The 12,763-nt window shown below is 40.9% G+C and overlaps 1 protein-coding gene across 5 annotated transcripts; it reads left to right on the top strand.

Annotated features, from left to right (window-relative positions):
* The first annotated feature begins 7,645 nt into the window (after window positions 1-7,645).
* LOC148033690 (zinc transporter 6, chloroplastic-like) lies at window positions 7,646-12,065 on the top strand. 5 transcript variants are annotated; one of them, XM_087681650.1, is made up of 5 exons: window positions 7,650-7,805; window positions 7,885-7,987; window positions 8,063-9,160; window positions 9,376-9,522; window positions 9,698-11,099. In XM_087681650.1, exons 3-5 carry the CDS (start codon window positions 8,594-8,596, stop codon window positions 10,085-10,087), a joined length of 1,104 nt encoding a protein of 367 aa, XP_087537776.1. In that variant the 5' UTR covers window positions 7,650-7,805; window positions 7,885-7,987; window positions 8,063-8,593; the 3' UTR covers window positions 10,088-11,099. The 5 variants fall into 5 exon arrangements, 4 of the variants coding, with proteins under 4 accessions (XP_087537775.1, XP_087537774.1, XP_087537773.1 ...); XR_015691352.1 differs by adding an exon at window positions 11,603-12,065 and having other exon boundaries at window positions 7,646-9,160; window positions 9,698-11,078; XM_087681649.1 differs by having other exon boundaries at window positions 7,646-7,987.
* The last annotated feature ends 698 nt before the right edge of the window (window positions 12,066-12,763 follow it).

Here is a 12,763-nt window from a genome sequence, read left to right as displayed (position 1 = left end):
GTGATGTACCAGGCCGTCGCTAAGAGGACCTGGTTAACCATCAGGGCTCGACCGGCTGGTGAGAGGCGAACTGTGCTCCAGTAGGTCAATTTCCTCCAAATAGAGTCTAGGACAGGAAGAAACTGCTGGGCAAGAGTGATGTCAAGTCCCACCTGGAACCCTAGGTATCGAATGGTCTACCCTCTGCTCACCCATCTACATCCCAAGTGGAAGCCCCACTCCGTGCTAGAGTCCGAGTCTGTGAGGAAACCAACCGACTTTCGCCAGTTGATTTTCGCACCCGCTGCAATGGAGAACACATCAAGAGCTAGCCTCATTCTCTCCAGCATCACCTCATCGTCCTCTATGTAGAGGCATGTGTCATCTGTGTACTTTGAGTCTAACAACTCAGTCTCCTCTCTCACTAGAAGTCAGAGGCCACGTAGTCAGCTCACATGTGACCTGAGGAAGTGAGACATCGCCTCTGCGAAGAGTAGGAACAGGTATGGGGCCAGGGGACAGCCCTGTCGGATCGATCTCTCCAGCCGAAACTCCTCCCCTCGCCTTTCGCTTATGAAAACCCTGCTGGTGGCTGATCTGTACATGCCGGAGACCCCGCAAATCCAAGCGTGTGGGAATCCCAACTTCACCATGGTGCCCTCTAGGAAATCCCAGTCCACCCTATCATAAGCTTTCTCAAAATCCAAGAGTAGTATTGCCAGTCTCTGCCCACTATGCTGAGCCCACTCTGTCGCCTCAAAGAATGTAAATACATTGTCTAGGATGCTCCTATCCTGGACAAAGCCTGTCTGTGCGTCATGAATGATATCTGGAAGCACATGGCGTAATCGCCTACCAATCATCTTTGCCAGTGCCTTATAGGCCACTAACAATAAGGTGATCGGTCTCCATTGGGAGAGCTCCAATTGGTCTCCCCCGTTGGGGAGAAGACTGATAAGGCTTGCCGAGAGACTCCCCGGCATCTGTCTTGAGGTGAAGATCTCCTGGAAAGCCCTCAGTAGGGGGTCCTTCACCACATCCCATGAAGAAAGCCTTAGAGAGGCCATCCTCCCCCGGGCATTTCTGCCCATTCTGTGTATGGAAAGCCTCCTCTAGTTCCTTCTCTGTGAAGGGGGCTAGGAGGGCGTGTCCTATCTCCTCTGTGACGAGGGACGGGGTGTCATCGATGATCCTTAAGTGCTACTCTACATGCAATATCTTTTTGGATTGCCTCTTGACTACTAGAATGAGATGCTCCGCAATCCTCTTCATTTGCTCGAGGATGTCTATAGGTATGCAATGAATTTTAATAATACTTTGGCTGTGAGTAGGGGCAACTAGTTGATGGGAGCTTCCATCGAGTTGTCTCTATCTTTAAGTCAAAGAAGTTAGCTGCCCTTGTAGCAACTTGTTAGTCATCTTCAGAGTTGCATAAGAATAAAAATGGTAAGTACAAGGTCACTCGCAAGAGGATCGCACGAAGGGCCGTTGCTTCGCTTGGTCACTTCCGTGGTGGTGATTGAGAGTGCCCCTAGAACAAGAAGGAGAAGTCTACTTCAAAGATACTTGATGCCAAAGGCAAAAGTTGTAATAAGTTATGTTTGACATGTACTACGTGAAGGTAAAATGTGTATTTTTGTTATGTTTATTTACTGATTGTTGTAATTAAGTGCTTGATCAGGAATAACTACCCTATTCGAGAAGGAAGGCTAGCTGCAGAGAGAGTTCTTTAGGCTTTGACTCTTACTCGGAGAAGCCTCAATGCCCATACTGTGGGAAGGGGACATATCTAGAGGAGAAATGTTGGAAGAAGTATCCTCACCTTCGCCCAGGAGCGAAGGATAGAGCTAACACATTCGACCCTTGTACCTCTATTCCCATGAGTTAGTGTTCCTTCAGTTGGAGGAGCCTTCTTCAGTGGTTTCCTCATCTTTTGAGAGGCCTTGGCTGGTTGATAGTGGAGCTACTAGTCATATGGATCCACAAGGTGGTTCATTGTAGGATCTACACCCTTTTGAGGGTTCAGTCACTGTTGGTGTCATTGTATCGGTGTCTATTAGTAGTGTTGGCACTTTGCCTTTGTTTCCTGACCGCGTGTTGAGCTCCCTTTCACAAGTCCTTCATGTTTTGAGCTTGGGCTTTCCACCCCTCTTAGTTTATGGTCTTACTAGGCTTTGTTCCTTGGTTGTTTTCATTGAGCAGGCCGTTTGTATTGAGGATTGTTCTACAGGGGCTATTATTGTGTCAAGTTGGTCCTTCGAGGCAGTTGGCTGTCGCTACACCCATTTTCGCTTATGCACTATCTATTCCATAGGTTCCTTTTCGTCTTCCGCCCTCTCCTCTAGTGGTTCCCTTGTATCCCCCATCCCTTTTAGAGGGGGACGATCTTGGTGATGCCGCTATGGATTCCCTAGCATCTAGTGTTTCAAAGGAGGATCCCTAGGGTCGTGAGGAACTTCTTTATCGTCAGTCTACGATGATGGACTTAATCTATATTGGCATTCCTCTTGCCACCCCAGGATCTGTTTCTTCTTTGGCCTTCCGCCACATCCAGGATTTGCGAGGGGGTGTTAGTAATCATGATTGTCATCCCTTGCTTGTGAGCCTTAGTTTGAGTTAGATGAGGACTTTAGGAGCTCTGACATGTATGTCACTTGTTTGATGGAGGAGGTAGCTCACTTTAGAGCAACCATTCTAGTGCCTTTCTATGCATACAAGAAATTCTAGGGGGTCACTCAATATTCAATTGTCCCAACTTGATGATCTTCCATTCCTTCTCATTGGTAATTGCATCCTTTGTTTTGGTAAATCTTTGAATTAAATCCATGTTTGCATTCACATAATCCACTTCCATGGCCTTTAGTTAGGTGGCTTGTTGGACCACATACATTGCTAGCCATTCTCTAGCTGCCTCAAGGATTTTGTTGTAAAGGATTTGGAGCTAGTTCTCCTTGTCCAATCTACTCATCAAACATGTTTTCTCAAAGTCTTCTACAAATTGGATAACATGTTCATCCTTGCTCCCAAAAAGCATTGTTAGTTACCTACCACCTCCTTGAAGATATGCTAAGGTTTGCATGGAGAAAACACAATGTACAAACATGACTGAAACACAAACAGAGAAGAAAGATAACTCTAAAGCAAAGGAACCAATGCTGAAAGTAAACGAATGAATGTATAAGATACTCAAAGGCGAAGCTCTCCAACAGCAGATGACACTCTTGGGAGTGGGTTGAGGGAGGACTATGAGTGTAACGTCCACTAGAGATAGATCTCAAGGGCTATAACCATCAGTCGGAGTAGGCAGGTAGCAGAATGCAACCTATAGAGTGTGTATCAAGCAAATGCAGACCTACAGGAGCAAGGCAGCAGCCGTATGACCTCTAGTGAATCATGGTCACCAAGTGTTAACATCTTAGAGCTATTAACATAAAGATAAATAATATTCACACTATTGAGAAAGGTAGAGCAAAAATGTGAAAGAAATGATAATAACACAAAATAGACATAACAATGCTTGTACATATTGAAATACTTAGAATCCAACTGCTTAGAGTTACATTATCGATCAATGATACAATGATACAATAGAATGCCATTGGATTATACATGAAACCGCATGATGATACGAGGAAACATCATGCCTCTTGGCATATGTACTACATTCAACATGTTAACATATATCCATCTAGATATGCAGTCAATTTCCCATTGGCTTACACATTTGAAAGGGGCCTTGCATCAAAAGAAAACTCTTAAGCTTGGAATAAAAATTTGGTAAGGATTGTTACATTAAAGGCTAAATATTAAGGCTAACACTAACATGTTGTGTTTTAAAATAATATGAAATTTGCTAACTTAGTGGCATATGTTGATAACTTAAATAGGGCTTGATATTTGAATAGTTGCCACAATGAGGTTGCTAATAGATTTGTGAAATTGAAACACTACATAAGAAGTGTGAAAGTCCCATGTAAATATGGTTTGATATTTGAATAGTTACCACAATGAGGTTGCTAATAGATTTGTGAAATTGAAACACTACATAAGAAGTGTGAAAGTCCCATGAAAGTATAAGAAGTTCTACTTGAGATCCCTCATGAGAAGTTGGTAAATTTGCAATGTCGAAATGTTCCTTAGAGATAAATTGATAAGAGTGCTTATCACAATAGAACCACTATATGTCAAACATGTGATGATGCTAGATAGCCCCCCATCAACGTCTCTCAAAAAACAAAGACTGGTGCCACTATAGTACACATGTGGCCCTCTCATGCATAAGAGCATGGCATCACAATGGGTTTTTCACCTTTCTATTATATCATACATTCTCTATATAAGTTTACATGGTAAAACTAGAAGAGATATAAGAGCCTACTCACTTTTGGAAAAATAGAAGGAAAGATGAATTGAAAAAGGCATTACAAAAGAAGTTGACATAATGCTTAAGAATAGTAGTTGGGACTTAGTACTTTAGAACTTACACTTGAAATTGATTGTTTATAAGTAGGCCTATAGGGCCAATAAAAATGCACATAATTTACTGATTTGGAATTGTAGACATCGAAGAAACATACTTATCAATAGCTAACATATTTAAAATGATGGATATTGCTTCTCTAACATCTCACTTGGCAAACAAGAGGAAAGTTGATTTCTTAGCGATGTATGTTGACAACATAATGTCGAGAGTAGGATAGTTGTCATAAAGAGGTTATTTGCAAATTTTAGATGTGGAAGTACCTCATAGATTTGTAAGAATATATGGGAAGTTGAAATACTTGTTGGATACATAGGAATAACACATAACTTATGGAAATGTTGTTATTGAAGAAGCATAAGGAAAACATACTAAAGATGATTTAAAAACTATTCTAAGATGATCAATAAATTATTTTAAGTTAAGACCTTCCCCCCCCACCCAAAACATACTAAATATGATTGGAAAGCTATTTTAAGATAAGAACTTAAAATCCCCTAATAGGATTAAATAACATGTTTTACAAGCATGATATATCTTATTTCGAGACTAGAGCTAGAAAATAACCGATTTTTGTGCATTCGGTCTATAATTCTATCCCTAAAATGCTAAACAATTGGTGATGTGTTTGCTATGGGTAGTAGCCAAAGCTTATCTACTTGAAATTCACTAAAATAATGGGATTTGCCATTCTATCCATGGAATAGTTACAATTAATCATCAAATAGTTTAGTATAGAGATATTGCATTTCAACAAATGTCATTTGTGATATGATGGGTAGGAGATGACTATTAGGAAAATCACAATATGACTCTGCTTTGGATTCTAAATGCATGTGTGTCTTAATTAACAAGGAAATATATGTTATTTCAAGACTAGAGTTGGAAAATAACAATTTTTTGTGTTTGGTCCACAATCATATCCCTAAAATGCACGTGTGTCTTAGTTAATCAAGAAACAAACCAATTGCTCTAAGTAGTTCTAAGGTAGAATGTATAGAAATATCAAAATTCAACTATCATCCTTTGTGATATGATGGGCCCAAGATGACTATTAGGAAAAGTGGCGTGTCTTAGTTAACCAAGAAATATGTCTTATTTGAAGATTAGAGCAGGAGAATAACATATTATTGTGCATTTGGTCTACAATCATATCCTTGAAATAAACGTGTGTCCTAGTTAACCAAGAAACAAATCAATTGCTCTAAGTAGTTCTAAGGTAGAATACAGAGAATGAACATAGTAGTGTTTGACATGATGTCGATGAATCAACTATCTCATGAGCTTTAAACTAAAAAACCAAAGCTTTATACACCTCACAAAGGACACAATTTTCCGTGCTAGAAGAAAATATAGAAGTATATTATCACTTCTCAAGATGGAAAATACTTAAGGCTAGTGAATGCGAAAACAAAAAATTGCACGGCAAACATATTTTAAGGGGCAATTCCAAGAGTGGAGTATTATATAGTATTTGGAGTAGAAGACTTGAACTTGAAGGTTGAGGGATTGGTGGGACTTCACAACCTAGGTTACTCAAGATTGTTTTGAGCAGTTAGTTTGTTTGTCAAGGAGGTTGAAATATTAACTCATGCTTAGAAACAAATTGCATTAGTTCGTAATAATTTCATACCATGTTCCATTTGGGGGCTCCAAAAGGCACCTTAGGCTAGCAAAGCTTTTCTACATCCAAAGTGATGGAAAGGGGGGACCTACTAAAAAGGATATGCACTTTGATCATGTACTACTTTTAGTTGGAGACTAAAGCTTGCTTTCTTTTTCCCACTTGATATAGAGTACTTAGAAGCTTCTTTATTAATGCAGTGGAGATATTCTCTTTCAACATTATAGAAGAAAATAAAATGAGCATTTTCCCTTCTAAATTACATAAGAAGCAACTTTCTAATATTGTGTCAATACTTCATGTTAGCCAAAAGCCTCACATTGTGTCGATGTCCTTTTGCTATCATATCTTCAAAAGTTGTTCTAACATGGGTTCAACACATGCTAAAGTTCCTTTTCACATGCATAAAAGGTAGAAATGTTTGATGCAAAGTCCAAATAGTGCATCTTACCTTTTGAATCTAAACTTGTAAAATAAATAGTCTTAAACCCTAGAAAAAGTCTAGGAAGCATGGAGCATGTAGTTTGTTGAAGTTGAAACTCCATTCCTTGAATTGAAGTTGTATGTTTTTTGTTTGAGTCTTGCAATAGAATGATTAGATTCTCACAAATTGCACGTTTCGTGATCTTTTGTGTGGACTTGCAATTGGTGCAAAGTGCATCTAATACCTTAGATCATGATAGGCTCCAAAGTTGGTGACCAAGAGGTCAACTTCTAGTGGCACCCGTGAAGACCATTATGCTAATGCTCTATATCCATACACAAATCTATCAAGTGACAATAGGTTTACAAGAACAAGAGATTTAATGTTTCAATAGTAGGCATAAGAAAATAAAGAGCTTAATTGGTCATCTCAAACTTTCTCTTGCCTTTTCTCTTCCAAAATTACTGTAGACCTTTTTCTGTTGTCTTTCTCTCGTAAGTTTATATTCTTTGTCCTTCTCTCCCCGCTAAGCAACAAAAATGCTTATGAATTCTCTTTGTGAATAAGCACTATAATAAACTTGATTAGCCTAGATTGCAGAGAGATTCAGGATCTTTGTGATGGTTTAGATTATCGTTATTGAGTGAGGGTGGGATGACTTCCATTAATAGTAAAAGTGAACTATGAGTAAGCTCCTATGCTAGTAAAAATTGGAAGAAAGAGCAGTCTACCTTAGAAACTGTTCTAGCTTATAACAATGTTTTTTTAAATAATGTACAGAGAATATCAATATTATGAATAAAAGGTATTTACATAGCCTACTAAGAGGCTTCTTCAAGACATAGTTGTCATAGGCCTTTGCTAAGGCATTACAAAAAACCTTAAAAGTTCTATAAGCTAGCTTACAGGCCTTAAGGGCGAGCAAAATTTCACTTTTGACCTTGGGCCATCGATTCTTTGGGACCAAGGGAACTTTAACCCTACAAAAAAGCTATTGTGCCACAAACAAGCTAGAAGAGAGTGTGTTCTACCTGGAGATTGTTCTAGCTAGATGGTGCCTAGATGAGTCCTAAGAGGAAAAGACAAAGGTAGGTGACAAGACAAACTTCAAAGCAAGTGATAGATGATGGGACTCGGGAGACCTAATCAAGGACCCACAAGAACGTAGCTAAGCGAAGAAGAGCATCAACCTACTACCTTGTGAGGTGGTGTGTCTGTGTGCCAAATGTCCATGCGATACCGCCTTTTAGCGCTACGCAAAGAAGAGCATCAAGCTACTACTCCTCAGCAGGTGCCATGTATGTGTGCCAAATGTCTGTGTAAGATTTCATGTGTGAAGAGAAGGCTTCTAAGTTCTGGGTTTTGTCTGCACGGTAGGTCTTGGTTTGTGAAATGAGAGTAGGTTGGTGGGCAGATGCGACCTTAGACAATCCCACATCCCAAGACAGACGGGGAGTGGGGGGCGTTACATCTGGAGCGGGTGACTTCCTGGGCTTTTCTTTATACCCCAATTGTCAAGGCCCTTGATTTTCTGATACAACAAAATCGCTTGCAGGAGCTAAGCAGGGGAGGATCATCCTCCTCTCACCTCAAAGGCATCAGACGATGTCCAGCCACACGAGTCCCCTAGGTTTACCGCAGCTGTTTTTTGGTCCCTCTCCCCTGAGACGCAACACAAATCCCTTTCCAAGAGGTAGAGGACATGGAACAGCAGCAAGCAGGGAGGGTCTAACCTGGGAACCCATGCACCTGTCTCAGCATATATTCTGGCAGAAGCAAGTCCAACTTATGACCTTCCATCCAGTCCCAAGGAACCCCTTCCATCCCCATAATCAGATACATAATGGAAGGGGAAGCTGGCCACCCATCTGATTCCTTGACCTTCCATCACCATAGTCAGATACATAGTGGAAAGGGAAGCTGGTCAATCCGTTGATTCCTTAATCATATCAAGTCGAAAGGACGGCTTTCCATCACCACAGTAAGATACATATCAAAAGGGGAAGAAGAACAGGGCTGGTTGCTCATATGATTTTTTGACCATACACCTTGGCCAGAAGTAGAAGGAGAAGAAGAAGGCTCCCTTATGGCGCCCCCTCTCGTGTTGCTCATCGCCACGCGCAGCTGCTGCAGCTACGCCTGCCCCCAAGATGTTGATCTCGCCCTCAAGCTTGTGGCAATCGCCTTCTGTCAGTTTGCTTGGGCCTCTGGCTTGTGGTTTGCATGTGCTTCCCTTGTAAGCACATCCTCACGGACTCTGTTTATCAGATTTAGGGTCCTTCTTGAGCTTTTCAGCCGGCCTTTTGCATCGGCATTCACATTGGCTGTCGGATTCATGTTTCTCTGGCCATGCTATACTTCCGGCAGCAGTGCATCACTTGGGCCGTGCTCCTCACAGAGCCTGTGGAGACATTTTCCTTTTGCAGGTTTTCTAGCCACCGGTGTGGCTCTTTTCCTTTTTCTCGCTCATTGGAGAGCATTGAGGTATCACTTTGATGAGTATGGTGGTAGCTATGCACCATTTGATTCTCATGTACAGGATTTTCAGCTAGAAGACTTACAGGGTGCTACTGGGACGCCAGAAAGCAGTGGCGAATATGCAGACCATTGGTTTGAGTCTCTTGTCTGCAGGGGTGGTGGTATCCGCGATCAGGTTAGCAGATGCTTCAGTTGTCATGACTTTTGTTTGTATGACTCAAGAGAGTTTAGCAATGTTGAAAGTGTATTAATTCAAAGCATATTGATGTACCTGTCCTTTTTGTATTATGAGAAGTTTAGCAATGCTGAATGAATACCAATTTTTTACGATACAGAACAACCCTCCCTTGAGCAGTATGTGTGAAAAGAAACGTATTTGTTTTGGTGTAGGATTGGTGGCCAGGTGCAGTGTACTCAACCATTGTTGCCATCTTCCTGGGTGCTAGTCATAATTCATGCTCAATTGGCCCCATGATGGCAGCATTAGCCGTAAGGCACTTCTTTCTGGGGTTGTCTGCAGTCTCATCTGTCAGAAAAGTGAGTAAGAGATTCTTAAAATTGCACATTTGTGTGATTTGACAGCATGCTTGAGAGAAGAATATAAATGCAGAGCATGAATTTTACATTTTTAGTGTTGTATTTAGTTATCATGTTTGCATCATCCCAAAGGCAATCTTACTAGTTTGTTTACTTTATTCCCGATTCTACACAGGTGAGTTCATGGAGATCTACTAGGCTGTTTGGGATTACATGCAGCTTTCTGTCGGCACCATTGGGTCTTTTTCTTGGCATGATCATCTTGAGCGCTTCTATCAACCTCAACAGTAGTACTACATTTTCATTACAGATGGATCCATATTTGCAACCAGCTGCAGCTTTCTTTCTTGCATTTGCATCGTGTGAGACCCTCCTGCATACCCACATTTGTTTGCGTGGGGCACTGTATTTCTGTGAATCCAAAACAGTATTGCAAGCTCTACACCTCTCTGCTCTTGTGCTTGGAGCTGGGATTATGCCCCTCATTGCAAAGAGGAGCCATGAAATGCTTTGCAGCTTGACTGGGCAGCTGTACCTTCAACCTTTCCAATTATTGACGCTATAAGCAGAACATGTATTTTGGATTAACCAGCAAATGCCAATTGTACATGCCCTATCTCTACCATTTATTTGCCTCTCTTTGTTACAGAGTATAACTGCATGCTTTTACATAGAAGTGTTCAGGAGTGTGTCTCTGTGTTATTTCAAAGTGTTCAAGAGGTCTAATTCTTAATAGATGAATCTATCTGTGACTGACTCCAAAGTTGAGGAAGGGTTGAGATAATTTCAGTTTCCTTTCTCTCAGAACTTGAACGGACATCAGCTAAAGGAAGGCATTGTAGAATGTTCTATTGTATGCAATACATTGTGGTTTTTGTTGGAGCAATTTTACACATCACTTATTATTGTTAACGTCCGGAACTTGTAAAATATTACAAGCTGAGTTTCTGCTTAGGGTGGTGGTTCTTTGCGTGATCTGCTTCCATACCCATGTTTGTGTGGCAATGCAATGTGCTATCTCCAACTTTGACAAAAGTCAAGAGGAAGTTCAATTTCTTCAATGCCATAGTTGGTAGAACACTTCTTTCATGAAACTTGATTGTTTACTTTATTCCCGATTCTACACAGGTGAGTTCATGGAGATCTACTAGGCTGTTTGGGATTACATGCAGCTTTCTGTCGGCACCATTGGGTCTTTTTCTTGGCATGATCATCTTGAGCGCTTCTATCAACCTCAACAGTAGTACTACATTTTCATTACAGATGGATCCATATTTGCAACCAGCTGCAGCTTTCTTTCTTGCATTTGCATCGCGTGAGACCCTCCTGCATACCCACATTTGTTTGCGTGGGGCACTGTATTTCTGTGAATCCAAGACAGTATTGCAAGCTCTACACCTCTCTGCTCTTGTGCTTGGAGCTGGGATTATGCCCCTCATTGCAAAGAGGAGCCATGAAATGCTTTGCAGCTTGACTGGGCAGCTGTACCTTCAACCTTCCAATTATTGACGCTATAAGCAGAACATGTATTTTGCATTAACCAGCAAATGCCAATTGTACATGCCCTATCTCTACCATTTATTTGCCTCTCTTTGTTACAGAGTATAACTGCATGCTTTTACATAGAAGTGTTAAGGAGTGTGTCTCTGTGTTATTTCAAAGTGTTCAAGAGGTCTAATTCTTAATAGATGAATCTATCTGTGACTGGCTCCAAAGTTGAGGAAGGGTTGAGATAATTTCAGTTTCCTTTCTCTCAGAACTTGAACGGACATCAGCTAAAGGAAGGCATTGTAGAATGTTCTATTGTATGCAATACATTGTGGTTTTTGTTGGAGCAATTTTACACATCACTTATTATTGTTAACGTCCGGAACTGGTAAAATATTACAAGCTGAGTTTCTGCTTAGGGTGGTGGTTCTTTGCGTGATCTGCTTCCATACCCATGTTTGTGTGGCAATGCAATGTACTATCTCCAACTTTGACAAAAGTCAAGAGGAAGTTCAATTTCTTCAATGCCATAGTTGGTAGAACACTTCTTTCATGAAACTTGATTGTTTACTTTATTCCCGATTCTACACAGGTGAGTTCATGGAGACCTACTAGGCTGTTTGGGATTACATGCAGCTTTCTGTCGGCACCATTGGGTCTTTTTCTTGGCATGATCATCTTGAGCGCTTCTATCAACCTCAACAGTAGTACTACATTTTCATTACAGATGGATCCATATTTGCAACCAGCTGCAGCTTTCTTTCTTGCATTTGCATCGCGTGAGACCCTCCTGCATACCCACATTTGTTTGCGTGGGGCACTGTATTTCTGTGAATCCAAGACAGTATTGCAAGCTCTACACCTCTCTGCTCTTGTGCTTGGAGCTGGGATTATGCCCCTCATTGCAAAGAGGAGCCATGAAATGCTTTGCAGCTTGACTGGGCAGCTGTACCTTCAACCTTTCCAATTATTGACGCTATAAGCAGAACATGTATTTTGGATTAACCAGCAAATGCCAATTGTACATGCACTATCTCTACCATTTATTTGCCTCTCTTTGTTACAGAGTATAACTGCATGCTTTTACATAGAAGTGTTCAGGAGTGTGTCTCTGTGTTATTTCAAAGTGTTCAAGAGGTCTAATTCTTAATAGATGAATCTATCTGTGACTGGCTCCAAAGTTGAGGAAGGGTTGAGATAATTTCAGTTTCCTTTCTCTCAGAACTTGAACGGACATCAGCTAAAGGAAGGCATTGTAGAATGTTCTATTGTATGCAATACATTGTGGTTTTTGTTGGAGCAATTTTACATATCACTTATTATTGTTAACGTCCGGAACTGGTAAAATATTACAAGCTGAGTTTCTGCTTAGGGTGGTGGTTCTTTGCGTGATCTGCTTCCATACCCATGTTTGTGTGGCAATGCAATGTACTATCTCCAACTTTGACAAAAGTCAAGAGGAAGTTCAATTTCTTCAATGCCATAGTTGGTAGAACACTTCTTTCATGAAACTTGAACATGACACTAGCTAGAGGCATTAGGGATCATGGTCATCACTTGGTTGTGACAGTCAGGGAAATTAGGAGTCTGTTCAGCTGTGATCATTCTCTTCAGTTTGGTTCTAGCTTTCCTTTACTTGGGCTGTGTTTTTTTTGGGCTTCTCCATGTCATTTTGGGCCTTGTTGTGCAGCGGTCATTTATTTGTATATGGGACAACTTGTCAGTTGCGTGACCGTCTTTTTTAGTCATACTC

The sequence above is a fragment of the Lygodium microphyllum genome, chromosome 7 (genome assembly GCF_053477565.2).
Source record: "Lygodium microphyllum isolate KBCC chromosome 7, Lygodium_microphyllum_v1.1.10, whole genome shotgun sequence".
Taxonomy (NCBI): domain Eukaryota; kingdom Viridiplantae; phylum Streptophyta; class Polypodiopsida; order Schizaeales; family Lygodiaceae; genus Lygodium; species Lygodium microphyllum.
The sequence above is the reverse complement of the archived record's forward strand: the minus strand, read 5'-3'. Positions and strand labels throughout refer to the sequence as shown.

What these genes read in the sequence shown, in the direction of transcription:
- LOC148033690 (XM_087681649.1), top strand. Translation starts at nt 8,594, where the DNA reads ATGGCGCCCCCTCTCGTGTTGCTCATCGCCACGCGCAGCTGCTGCAGC. An exon ending in GTGGTGGTATCCGCGATCAG is followed by an intron (nt 9,161 to 9,375) that starts GTTAGCAGATGC and finishes GTTTTGGTGTAG; the next exon opens with GATTGGTGGCCAGGTGCAGT. An exon ending in CAGTCTCATCTGTCAGAAAA is followed by an intron (nt 9,523 to 9,697) that starts GTGAGTAAGAGA and finishes GATTCTACACAG; the next exon opens with GTGAGTTCATGGAGATCTAC.